General features: G+C 46.8%; 1 protein-coding gene across 1 annotated transcript in view; it reads right to left on the reverse strand.

Moving 5' to 3' along the window:
• Window positions 1-803: 803 nt before the first annotated feature.
• LOC137638698 (CCR4-NOT transcription complex subunit 11-like) overlaps window positions 804-16,790 on the reverse strand; it is a 104,161-nt gene continuing 88,174 nt past the window's right edge. The window contains exons 3-4 of the mRNA XM_068371022.1: window positions 1,162-1,310; window positions 804-956 (exon numbers count right to left, since the gene is read on the reverse strand). Coding sequence (XP_068227123.1) covers window positions 804-956; window positions 1,162-1,310 — 302 coding nt within the window. The remainder of the gene's footprint in view (window positions 957-1,161; window positions 1,311-16,790) is intronic.

The following is a 16,790-nucleotide window of genomic DNA, read 5'->3' on the forward strand; positions in this document are numbered from 1 at the left end:
TACGTCGGCAGCTGGTGCTGCTGCGCTAGGGGAAGCAATGGAGGCCCCTACACGTAAGGTTGTCCCTGAATCGCACGAGCGCCACTTGTACATGTCTAACCCCCAGGGGAGTTCGTACGAGCAGTCATCACGGGCAGGTCGAGTCAATGGAGATCGATGGCAAGATTTCTCCGCTCTCCTTCCGCCGCCTACCGAACCTTACCCTCTGGGAGGGTGGCCACTCCTGACACAGCTGGCAAGGAGATTCCTGCATACATGAGTGACCCCTACATGCAGGGCAGAGACCATGAGGATCCATCGGCTCGGCCAACAAAAAGGTGTTGCAACGGCGCCAATCAATGCCAGGACAAACCCACATATTAAGGGATCTTAAGAGCAGTCACACTTCAAAGAGAAATAGAATATCAAAAGGAAATTTTTCTTTAGACCAGTTCAATAGGAAAATATTTATTTTGTTTTGGTGGAAGAGTAAAATAATGTCTGTACTCCACCAGGGTAAAATAAAAAGTGGCGAGTGTTTACTAGTGCTGGTGTGAACGAGGTGGTGGGTTACCCCAGCTACCTGACTCAGCTAACTAGCGGAGGGTAGTTACTCCTCGTAAAAGCTTAATGGCAGGTTTTCAGCTAGCGCCGAAATAATACTCCTACGTAAAGAGCGTAAGGTTTTTCTATAGAGCAGGAACAAATGAAATATAAGTGTTCATATAGCAAAATCCAATAACCTGAATTTCCAAAATTCCAAGCAGAGATCGTGAGTCACGCCCCTTAAGGTAAAGTGATATATTACTAACAGTATTACTATTCTAAAAATTACCTAAATGTAAACTTACTTCTTTGCTGTTTTTTTCGGAGATGAGGGTTGATAAGAAGACAGTTTCTGATGGACTGATCCTTGGTAGCTGACCAGCAAATTCTAATTTTTTACCGATTCCTTTTACTATATCATCTGGCGGGTGCTTTACCACAAAAAGAATATCAAGTAGAAAAGAACATCAATAATAATGGCCTTGGAAAAAGGATTCCAATAATAAATCAATACTGTATTACGAAATTTCATCCTCTTAAATAAATAATCTTTAAATTAAAGCAAATTACTGTACAATAACTATAACACAGGGCACCAAAAGAAAGTAAAATGATAAAAATGTAAAAGATGCTTACCAATAAGTTAACAAACACAGGTAAAAATGGGTTATTAGGCGGTGGCTCTCCTCTGTATAATTCATGAAGAATAGTAATTGCTGCCAAACGTTGTGTTGGACTTGGTAGAAGGTCTGGCTGCTGAAGCAGAAACACTAAAGCACTTCCTACTGCAATGAGAAAAAATAACCACCTTTAACGATATTTCTGCCTTAAGTAAATATGATATTTTCATTATAAAATAAAATTTTGAACATACTTACCCGGTGGATATATATAGCTAACATCTCTGACGTACGGCAGAAAATTCAAAACTCACGGGCAATCGTAGATTGGGAAGCTAGGTGTACTACTAGCGCCACCACTCACCAGGATACTGGAATCATTCCACAAGTCCTCAGGTCTTCTCTACCCATAGGTCTCTAGAGGGGCGGAAGGGAGGGAGTTTAATTACATATATCCACCGGGTAAGTACAGTACTGTATGTTCAAAAATTTATTTTATAATGAATATATAATTTTTAAACATTAGACTTAGCCGGTGGATATACAGTCAGCGCGGATCGCTGTGTCCGGGCAGCATCCGCCGTGCATTCATTTTGGTCCCCCCCCCATATCTACACTAATACACAATATAAATCAATAAAAATTTAATTGAACACTCACCAATATCCCTGCTACTTGTCTATAGGGTAGCCTTTCCTCTTCTTGACCTCCAAAAGTCGTCGAGGAACACTATCAGCGAGGTTTTGGAGTATTTCAGCAGGTATTTCCGCCCACACCTTATGGAGCGCCGCCTCGAGAAGTGTCACGTTTGTCGTCACTTATTTACGAAGGCGGGCTTTAACTATCGCCCAAAGGTTCTCAATGGGCAAAATATCAGGACTTTGACCTGGCCAATCAGGAATATAGTTCACTTTGCTATTTTCCAGCCACTTTTTCACTTTTTTAGCCGTATGGCAAGGGGCACCGTCCTGCTGAAAAATTTCAGCTCCTGTAGCCGCAAAACAATCCGCTAAATTGTCTTTTAAAATGTTCAAATAGCGGTCAGCATTAACCGTTATGCCTTTAGGCAAAACAACAAGGCTTGGGGCACCACCGTAGGGAAACGAACCCCAGACCATAAGCGATGCTGGGTGCTTAACTGTCTTGGCCGTGAGATTAGGCTTAAGAGGATCTGACCCCTTTCGCCGCCACACTTTTTTCCCGGTCGTCTCACTCACACAAAAGGTCGCTTCGTCACTCCCCAAGACACTACGCCACCGCTCCAAGGTCCAATCCTTGTATGTCTTGGCAAAAGCAACTCACCTCTGCCTTTGTTTCAAAGTTATAGCGGGCTTCTTTCGCGCGATCACTTTCTCGAAGTCGAGGCGCTTCGACAGGTTTTCCTGAATCGTAAGAACACTGACGTCGCTCAACAATTTAGGGTTCTGTTCTTTAAGTTGCTTAGCTGTTAATGTTGGATTTTCTTCTAGGGTTCGCTTTAATATATGTAAAGTACGATCAGGAATCTTCCGGGGAGGGGAACCAGCCTGAGAGTGAGAAGGGACCTCGGCGCTACCTCCTGCCTTGTACTTCGCCATCAAGCGCCTCACTGTCCTCTCGTTCACGCCAGTATTCCTGACGATTTCCTTCATTTGCTGACCTAAATTATGACAGGTTATCACTCTAACAATGTCATCGTGACTTGTACGGGGTCTAGACATCACGGGGGGGGGTTTGATACACAAAAATGCCACGCGAACTCACAAAAGAACGATTGCAACTCGGCCCTCTCAACCTGATACCTCACTCCACGACTACAGGAAACACACTGGCTAGCTTCCACCTACGCAGATATGTAGATGCCAACTTGTATAAAAAGATGCCAATTAGTCAATTTGTCCCAGTCGATTTTTTCCCCGATAAACTCCATGCCTCCGATTTGCACGGAACGCTGTGTCCGGCCCACTACCCGGACACAGCGATCCGCGCTGACTGTATATATAGCTGATTGACACCCTTGGTGGAGGGTAAGAGACCAGCAGTAAACAACATAGGAATATAACTCAAGAGTTTTGATAAAAACAAACTTAAGGGTTCGTACCTGATAAGGAAGCTAACTCTTATGATTCTCTGCCTCATTAGTCCGCTATCCTTATGAAGCCCAGCGATCCACTCAGGGGGCTGAAAGACCTCTAGGAGCTGTCATATCTGGGGGAACACCCCTATGACAGGACCTCAACCAATACCCTTGATCTGGGCACTCTCAAGAAACAAGTTTGACCACCCGCTAAAATCAAAAGATTGCAGAAGACTGTCTCAGTCTCCACATACAACCCAAAAGACAATAGTTTCAAGAGAAGAAAAAAGGTATTAGGATTAGGGGAATGTAGTGGTAGAACCTTCACCCACTACTGCACTCGCTGCTACGAATGGTCCCAAAGTGTAGCAGTCCTCGATAAGATTCTCGACATTCTTTAAATAATGTGAAGCGAACACAGATTTACAGTGATGCCTCAGGATACGAAAGTAATCCGTTCAGGATACGGTTTCGTATCCTGAGTCGCATTTTACATGTAAATAGCCTAATCCATTCCAAGCCTTACGAAAAGACACCTTTTCTTTCATAAACACGCTAAACTGTAGTAATAAACATGCAATGCAGCCATTTCTATCATTCAATAATTAACCCAACCGTTAAAAACAGCCTAATCCATTCCAGAAACCACCATGAGATTATTCAATAACGTAGTTATAGCCTAGTTATCCCCTCCAAGCCCTAAGAAAACGGTCCGTTTTCTTTACAACTGTATAAAAGTTACGGTACTGTATGTAAAGCATTTGGATCAGTGAAGGTGTATTGTTACCTGTACGTACACCTAAATTAAGGATTGATACCCTGAAAGAAAGGTTACAGTTAAATAGTGTAACAAAAAAAGTTGAAACTTACCTTTTGACTGAGACGATGTCCGATAGCAAAGTCGCGGCAGAGGAGGATGTCATAAGGCAGAAAACGTAACAAGTGACAGACTACGTACAGTAATTTACACACTTAACACATTAACACTTAAACTTTACGAAATAAAAAAATGGCAGAAATAATTAACACTTAACATTACGTATGGAAAACTATAAAATGAAAGAAAAAATGACTTTAATACTTAACGGCAACATAAAACTTAAAATTGAATTTTTTTTTTTTGCTTTTTTATAACTTTACGTTTTTCATATTTTCTAAATTTCTTCTACTTCTTCATCACTTTCTTTTTTCTGTTTCTTTTCTTTACTTTCACCTTCTAATTCTTCATCACTTCCTCTTTTCTGTTTCTTTTCTTCACTTTCACCTTCGTCTTGGCCTACTAATACCGTTGGCCTCTTTAATAAGAAACTATCCATTGAAGCTTGTTTCTGCCTACTTTTCAACACATTTCTAAAATGCGTTAGGCAAACGTCACTGCAGTGTTGAAGCGCACGGTTGGTATAAACTTTTTCTGGATGTTCATTTTCGACGTAGTCTGCCATTTTATGGAAACATGCGAGAATTTCCTTAATGTCTGCCGTTTTCAAAGGTTTAACATCCTCCTCATCACCGCTAGAGAACTGCTCTTGAACAACACTCATTTGCATCGTCTCCAACTCCTTCAGGTCGTCCATCGTTAACTCCTCGTGGTGCTCCTCGATAAGTTCATCTATATCCTCGGCGCTAACTTCCAGCCCCATGGACGTACCAAGATGTACGATGTCAGCCACCTCAGACTGCTGAATGGGTTCAGGATCGTCAACGATCTCGGCTTCGCCTCCAGGCTTCCCGAACCCCTCGAAGTCTCGTGCAGAGACAGCATCAGGCCACAGCTTCCTCCAAGATGAGTTCAGGGTACGCCTCAAAACTTCCTGCCAAGCGAGATCGATGAGTTTGAGGCATATCACGGTATTAAAGTGATCTTTCCCGAATTCACTCAGAGTGAGGTTTGTACTCTCTGTGACTTGGAAACATCTCTGGAAGAGATGCTTCGTGTACAATTTTTTAAAATTTTAAATAACTTGCTGGTCCATGGGCTGGAGGAGAGGGGTGGTGTTAGGCGGTAGATACAGGACCTTTATGAAGGAATACTCAGCCAGAAGATATTCCTCGAGGCCAGGAGGGTGAGCTGGAGCATTGTCCAACACCAGCAGACATTTCATAGGGAGGTGCTTTTCTTCCAAATATTTTCGGACAGTCGGACCGAAGCAGACATTCACCCAATCAATGAAAAGTTGCCTCGTTACCCAGGCTTTAGCATTGTCCCTCCACATCACGGGAAGGTTCTCCTTGATGACTTTGTGGGCTTTGAAGGCTCGGGGATTTTCAGAATGGTACACCAGCTGGGGCTTTATCTTGCAGTCCCCACTGGCGTTTGCACAAAAAGCAAGGGTAAGCCTATCCTTCATAGGCTTATGTCCGGGTAGCCTCTTCTCCTCCGCCGTGGTGAACGTCCGACGAGGCATTTTCTTCCAGAAAAGCCCAGTTTCGTCGCAATTGAAAACTTGCTGCGAACTGTAGCCTTCCTGCAGAGTCAACTCGTCGAACGTTTTAACAAAGGCTTCGGCGGCCTTCGTGTCCGAGCTGGCTGCCTCCCCATGCCGTACCACTGAATGAATGCCAGTCCTTCTCTTGAATTTCTCGAACCACCCACGAGAAGCCTTGAACTCTTGGGGTTCCTGCTGGGATGTTCCTTCTCCTGCTCCTTCTTCGGCCTGAGAACGCATGAGATCACCGAAAATGGCAGAGGCCTTCTGGCAAATTGTAGTCTCAGTGATGGTGTCTCCTGAGATCTCTTTGTCTTTGATCCACACAAGAAGCAGCCTCTCCATCTTGTCATGCACGTGGGTTCTCTTGTTGGAGAAAATAGTGACGCCCTTAGAAGGTGCCGCTGCTTTGATGGCCGCCTTCTGCTTCAGGATGGTGCCTATCGTAGATGGATTCCGGCCATACTCCTTGGCGATCGCACTTAAACGCATGCCAGACTCGTACTTTTTTACGATTTCAAGTTTCGTCTCCATCGAGAGCATCGTCGTCTTCTTTCCTTCGGCAACATTCTTGGGACCCATGGCTACAGTAATACGTAATATAATACACTACGTACGTTATATACAGTACTATGTATAGTAAACACTAATACAGTACAGTGCACAGTAACGAATGTTTAATAACGATAACACGTGGCGTACGAATGTACTGTATTTAACACTACGTCAAACAAGCAAAAGCACACAATGTCTGTTAACGATACCGCGGTCGGAACGAAAAGAGAGAGAGAGAGAGAGATGAACGCCAGTGCGTAAGCAAGCTGGAATAGTTGCCGACCAATAGGCAAGCAGGATCTTATGGCGTCGGCTAGCATCTGAGTAGGAAGATAACTAATGGGTGAGCAGGAGGCTGTAAGTGAGTCTACCCAAGTTCAAAGTCTGGCGGCGCGCGCTTTTTAAAATTACTCTCGGCGACAAGTTGGGATTTCGTAAGGTTTTCATATCCTGAAATATGTTATTTTTATTAGTAAAATAAATTTTTGAATATACTTACCCGATAATCATGTAGCTGTCAACTCCGTTGCCCGACAGAATTCTATGGAGGGATACGCCAGCTATCACAATACTAGAAGGGGGTGTACTCACCAGCGCCACCTGTGGCCAGGTACTATAGTACTTCTTGTTGACACCACCTCAATTTTTCCTCGGTCCACTGGTTCTCTATGGGGAGGAAGGGAGGGTCAATTAAATCATGATTATCGGGTAAGTATATTCAAAAATTTATTTTACTAATAAAAATAACATTTTTCAATATTAAACTTACCCGATAATCATGTAGCTGATTCACACCCAGGGGGGTGGGTGAAAACCAGTGTACAAGATTAAAGGATAGCTAAGTATCCCATATTTCATATAACAGTTATCTCAAATAACAATGAAATAATAAGTACCTGGTAAGGAAGTCGACTTGAACCGTTACTCTGCCTCTTTTTTAAGTTCGTCTTCCTTACTGAGCGCAGCGTTCCTCTTGGAGGCTGAATCAACTCAAAGGTGCTAAAGTATATAGGGCTGCAACCCCTACTAAAGGACCTCTACACAACCTTTAACCCAGGCGCTTCTCAAGAATGAATTGACCACCCGCCAAATCAAAAGGATGCGGAAGGCTTCTTAGCCTACCGTAACAACCATAAAAACAACAATAAAAGCATTCAAGAGAAAGGTTAAAAAAGGTTATGGGATTAAGGGAATGTAGTGGCTGAGCCCTCACCTACTACTGCACTCGCTGCAACGAATGGTCCCAGGGTGTAGCAGTTCTCGTAAAGAGACTGGACATCTTTAAGATAAAATGATGCAAACACTGACTTGCTCCTCCAATAGGTTGCATCCATTATGCTCTGCAGAGAACGGTTTTTATTAAAGGCCATCGAAGTAGCTACGGCTCTTACTTCGTGGGTCCTTACCTTCAGCAACGCAAGGTCTTCCTCCTTTAAGTGAGAATGGGCTTCTCTAATCAGAAGCCTTATATAATACGAAACCCCATTCTTGGACATGGGCCTCGAAGGTTTCTTGATGGCACACCATAAGGCTTCTGACTGTCCTCGAATAGGTTTAGACCTATTAAGATAATACTTGAGAGCTCTGACAGGGCAAAGAACTCTCTCTAGCTCGTTACCTACCATGTTGGAGAGGCTAGGTATTTCAAACGATCTAGGCCAAGGACGCGAAGGAAGTTCATTCTTAGCTAAGAATCCGAGCTGAAAAGAACATGTTGCAGATTCGGTCATGAAACCAATGTTCTTGCTGAAGGCATGAACCTCACTGACTCTCTTAGCTGTTGCAAGGCAGACGAGAAAAAGAGTCTTGAGGGTAAGGTCCTTGAAGGAAGCTGACTGGAGAGGTTCGAACCTAGGTGACATAAGGAACCTTAAGACTACGTCTAGGTTCCAGCCTGGAGTGGGTAGACGACGCTCTTTAGAAGTCTCAAAAGACTTAAGGATGTCTTGAAGGTCCTTGTTGGAAGAAAGGTCCAAACCTCTGTGGCGGAGAACTGAAGCCAACATACTCCTGTACCCTTTAATCGTAGGGGCTGAAAGGGATCTCTCATTCCTAAGATGTAATAGGAAGTCAGCTATTTGGGTCACAGAGATATTGGTAGAGGATACTGCATTGGCTCTACACCAGCTCCGGAAGACTTCCCACTTAGATTGGTAGACTCTACGAGTGGAAACCCTTCTTGCTCTGGCAATCGCGCTGGCTGCCTCCTTCGAAAAGCCTCTAGCTCTAGCGAATCTTTCGACAGTCTGAAGGCAGTCAGCCGAAGAGCGTGGAGGTTTGGGTGCAACCTGTCTACGTGAGGTTGACGTAGAAGGTCCACTTTTAGAGGGAGAGTCCTGGGGACGTCGACTAGCCATTGAAGTACCTCTGTGAACCATTCTCTTGCAGGCCAAAGGGGAGCAACCAGCGTCAGCCGTGTCCCTTCGTGCGAGATGAACTTCTGAAGGACTTTGTTTATTATCTTGAACGGTGGAAATGCGTAAAGGTCGAGATGGGACCAGTTCAGCAGAAAAGCATCCACATGAACTGCTGCTGGGTCTGGAACTGGGGAACAGTACAGCGGAAGTCTCTTGGTCATGGAGGTGGCAAACAGATCTATGGTAGGCTGACCCCACAAGGTCCAAAGTCTGTTGCACACACTCTTGTGGAGGGTCCATTCCGTGGGAATGACCTGATCCCTTCTGCTTAGGCGATCTGCTGAGACGTTCATGTTGCCCTGAATGAACCTCGTGACTAAAGTGAGGTTTTGACTTCTTGACCAAATGAGGAGGTCCCTTGCGATCTCGTATAGGCTCCTCGAATGGGTCCCTCCTTGCTTGGAGATGTAAGCCAAGGCTGTGGTGTTGTCTGAGTTCACCTCCACCACCTTGCCTAGCAGGAGGGACTTGAAGTTCAGCAGGGCTAAATGAACTGCTAGTAGCTCCTTGCAGTTGATGTGGAGCGTTCCCTGTTCCTCGTTCCACGTTCCCGAGCACTCCTGTCCGTTCAAGGTCGCACCCCAGCCCGAGTCCGATGCATCTGAGTAGAGATGAAGATTGGGGGTCTGAATAGCCAACGATAGGCCCTCCCTGAGAAGGAGATTGGTCTTCCACCACAAGAGAGTGGTCTTCATCTCTTTGGTGACTGGGATAGAGACTGCTTCGAGAGTCAAACCCTTGTCCCAATGAGCTGCAAGATGGAATTGAAGAGGGCGGAGGTGGAGTCTCCCTAGCTCGACGAACAGGGCCAGCGATGAAAGGGTCCCTGTGAGACTCATCCACTGTCTCACCGAGCAACTGCTCCTCTTCAGCATGCTCATGATGCAATCTAGGGCTTGGCTTATCCTTGGGGCCGATGGAAAAGCCCGAAAATCCTGACTCCGAATCTCCATTCCCAGGTACACAATGGATTGGGAGGGAATGAGCTGAGACTTTTCTATGTTGACTAACAGACCCAGTTCTTTGATTAAGTCCAAAGTCCAGTTGAGACTCTCCAGACAGCGACGACTCGTGGAGGCTCTCAACAGCCAGTCGTCTAAGTAAAGGGAGGCTCTGATGTCCGATAAGTGGAGGAATTTTGCTATATTCCTCATCAGATGCGTAAACACCATAGGAGCTGTGCTTAGGCCAAAACACAGGGCTTGGAATTGGTAGACAACCTTTCCAAAAACGAATCTCAGGAAAGGTTGGGAGTCTGGATGAATAGGAACGTGAAAGTAGGCATCTTTCAGGTCCAACGAGACCATCCAGTCCTCCTGCCTGACCGCTGCTAGGACCGACTTCGTCGTCTCCATCGTGAACGTCTGCTTGGTGACATACGCATTGAGCGCGCTGACGTCCAGCACCGGTCTCCAACCTCCTGTCTTCTTGGCCACCAGAAAGAGACGGTTGTAGAAGCCCGGGGATTGATGGTCCCGGACTATAACCACTGCCTTCTTCTGTACAAGGAGCGACACCTCCTGGTGCAACGCTAGCCTCTTGTCCTCTTCTTTGTAGTTGGGAGAGAGGTTGATGGGAGATGTGGTCAGAGGGGGTTTGCGGCAGAATGGTATCCTGTAACCCTCCCTCAGCCAACTGACAGACTGGGCGTCTGCACCTCTCTTTTCCCAGGCTTGCCAGAAGATCTTGAGTCTGGCTCCTACTGCTGTCTGGAGATGCGGAGAGTCAGTTTTTTCCTTTAGAAGCCTTGGAACTTTTCCTAGACTTGCTCCTGGAAGAGTCTGGACGGGAGCTTCCTCGGCTGGGGGCTCTACCACGAAAGGGCGGAATGAACCTCGTAGCAGGAGTATCAGCCACTGGGGTGCGATAAGTCCTGGGGACTGAGGTAGCAACCTTAGTCTTACGAGCCGATGAGGCCACAAGATCATGTGTGTCCTTTTGTATCAGGGCAGCAGACAAGTCCTTAACAAGCTCTTCGGGAAAAAGGAACTTCGAGAGCGGAGCGAAAAGGAGTTGAGACCTTTGACAAGGTGTGATGCTGGAGGAAAGGAAGGTACAAAGCTGCTCCCTTTTCTTAAGAACCCCTGACACAAACATCGATGCAAGCTCGCCAGATCCATCTCTAATGGCCTTATCCATGCAGGACATTAAGAGCATGGCAGAATCCTTGTCCGCAGGGGAGGTCTTCTTGCTGAGGGCCCCCAGGCACCAGTCTAGGAAGTTGAACATCTCAAATGCTCTAAAAACACCCTTCAGGAAGTGATCAAGGTCTGAGAAGGTCCAGCAAACCTTAGAGCGCCTCATTGCTGTTCTACGAGGAGAGTCTACCAGACTTGAGAAGTCAGCCTGGGCAGAGGCAGGTACTCCCAAGCCTGGTTCCTCTCCTGTGGCATACCAAACGCCCGCTTTAGAAGTGAGCTTAGTCGGAGGAAACATGAACGAAGTCTTTCCAAGTTGTTGCTTAGACTGCAACCACTCCCCTAAAATCCTTAACGCTCTCTTAGAGGACCTTGCTAAGACGAGCTTAGTATAAGTAGACTTAGCTGGCTGCATGCCCAGCGAAAACTCAGATGGCGGAGAGCGGGGATAGCAGAGACAAAGTGGTCTGGGTATACCTCCCTAAAAAGAGCCAAGACCTTACGAAAGTCAATAGAAGGTGGAGAAGACTTGGATTCATCCACGTCTGATGAGGGATCCAGGTGCAACAATATTTGTGGTTTCCTCCTCAAGACTCTGTTGAGGGAACACCTGAGGCTCAGTCTGCAAAGGCTGATCAAAAGAAGTAGCAGAAGGTAGGCGCATGGGTGGAGGAGGCTGACTCCTGGCATGAGTGTCTGAACTCAAGGGTTGCGCTTGCTGAGTGGTTGGCGGATGCGCAGTAGCAAGTTCCTGAGGAACGAGTTGAGGTTCCTGAGGTGTGAGCTGTGAGCGATGAGGTAGTGGCTGCGCAGAACGCAGTAATTGTCTCGCGAGTTGAGGTTCCTGAGGCGCAAGGCTAAGGTGTTGAGGTGCTTGCCTTGAGGAGGGTTGAGCTCGCTGCAGCGAGAGCTGAGGAGACTGACTCATGGATGGGAGAGGTTGTTGTACCTCAAGAGAGTGTTGCCTCACTGGTGGAACTGCAAGTGGAAGCGGAGGAAGTAAGGTATAAGCTTCCTGTTCCCATTGCTGAGGTTGCCTTAAGGAAGGCGGAGGGAGCTGCACACCACTGGAAACAGAAAACTCAGAGCGTGGTAAGGTATCCTGAGGAGCCTCAACATCGTACGCCTGGCAGGCAGTACTGCGGTCAGGCGGAGCGATCGCAGGAGGAGGTGTAACCTTCTCAGTCTGACACTCACGCATCAAGACCGCAAGTTGTGACTGCATGGACTGCAGTAGAGTCAACTTGGGGTCGGCAGACACTAAGGTCTGCTGAGGTAAAGCCTTAACAGCAGAGATCTGTTGCGGCAGAACCTTACTCCTCTTAGGAGGAGTGCATTCAACTGATGACTGCGGCGAGTCAGAGCTGATCCAATGACTGCAGCCCGGTTGAGTTCTTGAGGTCTGGACTCTGCGTTTGAGTGGTCTTGAGACCTGAGTCCAGCGTTTCTTCCCTGACAATTGATCAGCAGACGAGTAAAAGACGGGCTCAATCGTCTGCAGGTGGGAGTGACGGTCTCTGGAAGACACGCCCGCAACCACCGAGGATACTTCTGTGCGCCGATCAAGGCCTGCCGAACCCTTTTGCCCTTCGACATTGCTTCTCCCCTGGGCTTGGGAGCTTGCAAGAGGTCCCGGACTGGGAGGACGACTGGCACGCACAGAAGTATCCTCACGCACCACACTGACACTGACACTAGCACTTGGCACTGCACTGACACTAGCACTCGTCACAGCACTGGCACTAATACCACCCACTGCACTCTTGACCTTAAGTTCCTTGACTTCGGCCATAAGAGACTTATGATCACTAACCACTGACTCTACTACCTGAATGGCACGCAAAACAACAGACATATCAGGTTGAGGGCAAATAGTAGGTTCGGGGGTAGCCACTACAGGGGTAGGAAAAGGTAGGGGATCATGAGGTGAGGAAAAAAGTGAAGAGTGAGAAGAACTCCTCCTAACTCTCTCTCTCTCTAACTTGGTTGAATACTTAAGAAGACGGACAAAATCAAGTTCCGAAAGTCCGGCGCATTCCTCACATCGATCTTCTAACTGACAGGGCCTTTCCCTACAGTCAGAACAAGCGGTGTGAGGATCTACCGAGGCCTTCGGAATACGCCTATTACAAGACCTACATCGTCTATGGGTGGGGGCTTGTGAAATGTCAGACATCTTGAATCAAAAGAGTTAGCCAAGTGGGGATTCCAAATCAAGCAAAAGATCGTTAACCGTTAATCAGGACTAAATAATAGCTATCTAAGCTAATATAGAAGTTTTCCAGTAAAGCGACAGCCGAAATCTGAGAGAAATACTTCACCAAAAGCCGTGAAAATACTCCAAGATCATAAGCGTATCCCAGAACGTCTTGCCGGAAGCACGACAGAGGAAAAATTGAGGAGGTGTCAACAAGAAGTACTATAGTACCTGGCCACAGGTGGCGCTGGTGAGTACACCCCCTTCTAGTATTGTGATAGCTGGCGTATCCCTCCATAGAATTCTGTCGGGCAACGGAGTTGACAGCTACATGATTATCGGGTAAGTTTAATATTGAAAATTTATTCGTATACTGGGGCATAAAATTTTCGAATCGCTTTTCGTATCCTGAATTTTTCGTAACCAGAAACTTTCGTATCCAGAGGTATCACTGTACTCCTCCAAAAGGTTGCGTCCATAATGCTTCGTAGGGATCGATTTTGCTTGAAAGCCACTGAAGTTGCCACAGCTCTGACTTCATGTGTTCTTACTTTCAGCAATCTAAGGTCAGCCTCACCGCAGTGAGCGTGAACCTCTCTAATCAAGAACCTGACAAAATACGACAAGGCCAGTCTTTGACATTGGTAAAGAAGGCTTCTTGACCGAACACCATAAGGCTTCAGACTCGCCTCGTAAATTCTTGGTTCTGTCTAGGTAAAATTTAAGAGCTCTCACAGGGCACAGGACCTTCTCTATCTCGTCACCAACCACATCTGACAGGTTGGGAATCTCATAAGATTTCGGCCATGGATGGGAAGGACGCTCATTCTTGGCCAAGAAACCAAGTTGCAAGGAGCATACTGCCTTTCCAGTACAGAACCCGATGTTCTTACTGAAGGCATGAACCTCACTAACTCTCTTCGCAGTCGCTAGACTCACTAGAAAAAGTGCCTTTAAAGTGAGATCTTTAAAAGAGGCTAGATCTTTAAAAGAGGCTAAGTGTAAAGGTTCAAATTTCTCAGACATAAGAAATTTCAGGACAACATCCAGATTCCAAGCTGGTGTCACTATCCAATGCTCCTTGGAAGTCTCGAAGGACTTGAGAAGGTCTTGAAGGTCTTTATTGTTCGAGAGGTCCAGGTTCCTGTGCCTGAAAACCGGTAGAGTAGGAAAAGTTACGTTCACTCCCAAGGTGTAGCAGGAAGTCAGTTATTTGGGCTATAGAGGTATCAGGCGAGGAAATTGAGGTGGCTTTGCACCAATCTCGAAACACCTCCCATTTGGACTGGTAGATCCTGATGGTAGAGGATCTCCTTGCTCTGGCAATCGCTCTAGCTGCCTTCTTCGAAAAGACTCGAGCTTTCGAGAGTCTCCCGATAGTCCGAAAGCAGGTAGACGAAGAGCGTGGAGGTTTTGATGGAACCTTTTCATGTGCGGTTGCTGGAGCAGATCTAACATCATTGGCAGGCTTCTTGGTATGTCCACCATCCATTGATGTACCTCGGTGTACCATTCTCTTGATGGCCAGAGGGGAGCAACCAATGTTAACTTGGTTCCTTCGTGAGAGGCGAACTTTTTTAGGACTTGGTAAAGGATTTTGAAGGGGGGGAACGCATATACTTCCAGGTGAGACCAGTCTAGCAAGAACGCGTCGATGTGGACCGCCTCTAGATCTGGAACTGGAGAGCAGTATGTTGGAAGCCTCTTCGTTCTCGAGGTTGCGAATAGGTCTAAGGACGGACGTCCCAATATCCGCCATAGTTTCTCGCAAACCTCCTGATGCAGAGTCCATTCTGTGGGAATGACTTGGCCTCTTCTGCCGAGGCAGTCTGCCATCACGTTCCTTTCTCCCTGTATGAACCTTGTTAGTAAGGTGATGTTTCTCTCCTTCGTCCAAACCAGAAGTGAAGTAAAGGGACTGCGAGTGGGTCCCGCCTTGCTTGGAGATGTAGGCTAACGCTGTGGTGTTGTCTGCGTTTTCTTGCACTACCTTGTTTCGGATTAGTTTTTCAAAACTTTGAAGGGCCAAAAGAACTGCCAGAAGCTCCTTCTGGTTGATGTGAAGATTCTCCTGGTCTTTGGTCCATAGACCCGAGCATTCTAGTTCGCCTAGTGTTGCTCCCCACTCAGAGTCTGAGGCGTCTGAGCACAACACATGGTCTGGGTTTTTGTGTGCTAGAGAAAGGCCCTCCTGAAGTCTGAGATTGACGTCCCACCATTTCAGGCATCTCTTGACCGTCTCTGGAAGCAGAATGGTCACTGCTTTTAAACCCTTCTTCTTGTCCCAATGCTGGTTGAGGTGAAACTGGAGAGGGCGAAGATCGAGTCTCCCTAGGGAAACAAACTGCTCCAGTGACGAGTGTGTTCCCAGCAGACTCATCCACTTCCTTACAGAACAAATGCTCTTCCTTCGGTAAAGACAAATCTTTATGAGAGCTTGTTCTAGTCTTGTGGGAGATGGAAAAGCCCGAAATACTAGACTCCGTATCTCCATCCCCAAATAGAGAATTATTTGAAATAGGGTCAGTTGAGACTTCTCGTTGACTAGGAGACCCAACTCCTTCGTCAGGGCCAAAGTCAATCTGAGATCCTTCAGGCAGCGATCGAAGGACGATGCCCTGAGTAACCAGTCGTCTAGGTATGGGGAGGCTCTGATACCTGTCGAATGTAGGAAGCTCGACACGTTCCGCACGAGTTTCGTAAACACAAGAGGGGCAGTACTGAGACTGAAGCACAGAGCTCGAAATTGGAAGACTTCCTTCCCGTATACGAACCTTAGATAGTGTTGGAATGTCAGATGAATCGGGATATGGAAGTATGCGTCTTGGAGGTCTAGAGAGACCATCCAGTCGCCTTCCCTTCCTGCTGCTATCACAGACTTGAAAGTCTCCATTGTGAACTTCAATTTCAGAATGAACGCGTTGAGCGTGCTCACATCCAGCACTGGTCTCCAACCCACTGAGTTCTTTGGAACTAGGAAGAGGCGGTTGTAAAAGCCTGGAGACTAGTGGTTTAGCACCTTCTTCACAGCCCCCTTTTTTAACAAAAGGGACACCTGTAGGCGCAAAGCTTGTCTTCTTGCGTCCTCCCGGTATCTGGGAGAGAGATATATTGGCTCTGGGACTAGAGGGGGTTTCTTTACAAAGGGAATTTTGTACCCCTTCTTCAACAAGAGGACGGACCACTGATCTGCTCCTCTTCTCTCCCAAGCCTGCCAGAAGTTCTTCAATCTGGCCCCTACTGCTGTCTGAAGTTGAGGGCAGTCAGACTCTGCCATGACCTGATCTAGCTCCCCTCCTTTTACCTCGTCTTCCATCAGGGTGAGAGTTGCCTCTGTTGGAGGCTCTACCACGAAAGGGAGGAATGAACTTCAATGCAGGGGTGTCCACCTTCGGTCTACTGCCTGAAAACGACGAAGGCAGCACCTTGCGAGCCGTTTTAGATACCAGGTCATGGGTATCCTTCAAGGCTAGCGATGAAGCTATTTCCCTCACAAGCTCTTGGGGAAAAAGCGAACGAGAAAGCGGAGCAAACAGAAGCTCCAACTTCTGGCAAGGAGTAACTCCCGTAGCCAGGAAGGAGCACAACGTCTCTCTCTTCTTAAAGACACCCGCCGTAAAAAGAGCAGCAAGCTCATTAGATCCATCCCTTACGGCTTTGTTCATGCAGGACATAATCTGAACCACAGGCTCATTATTACTAAAAACAGACACTTTCTTACTCAAGGCTCCCAATGCCCAGTCTAGAAAGTTGAACACTTCAAAGGCACGGAAGACGCCCTTGAGCAGATGGTCGAGTTCCGAAGTGGTCCAAAAAATCTTCGCGCGTCTCATGACCAGATGACGAGGAGAGTCTA

The sequence above is a fragment of the Palaemon carinicauda genome, chromosome 1 (genome assembly GCF_036898095.1).
Source record: "Palaemon carinicauda isolate YSFRI2023 chromosome 1, ASM3689809v2, whole genome shotgun sequence".
NCBI classification, from domain to species: domain Eukaryota; kingdom Metazoa; phylum Arthropoda; class Malacostraca; order Decapoda; family Palaemonidae; genus Palaemon; species Palaemon carinicauda.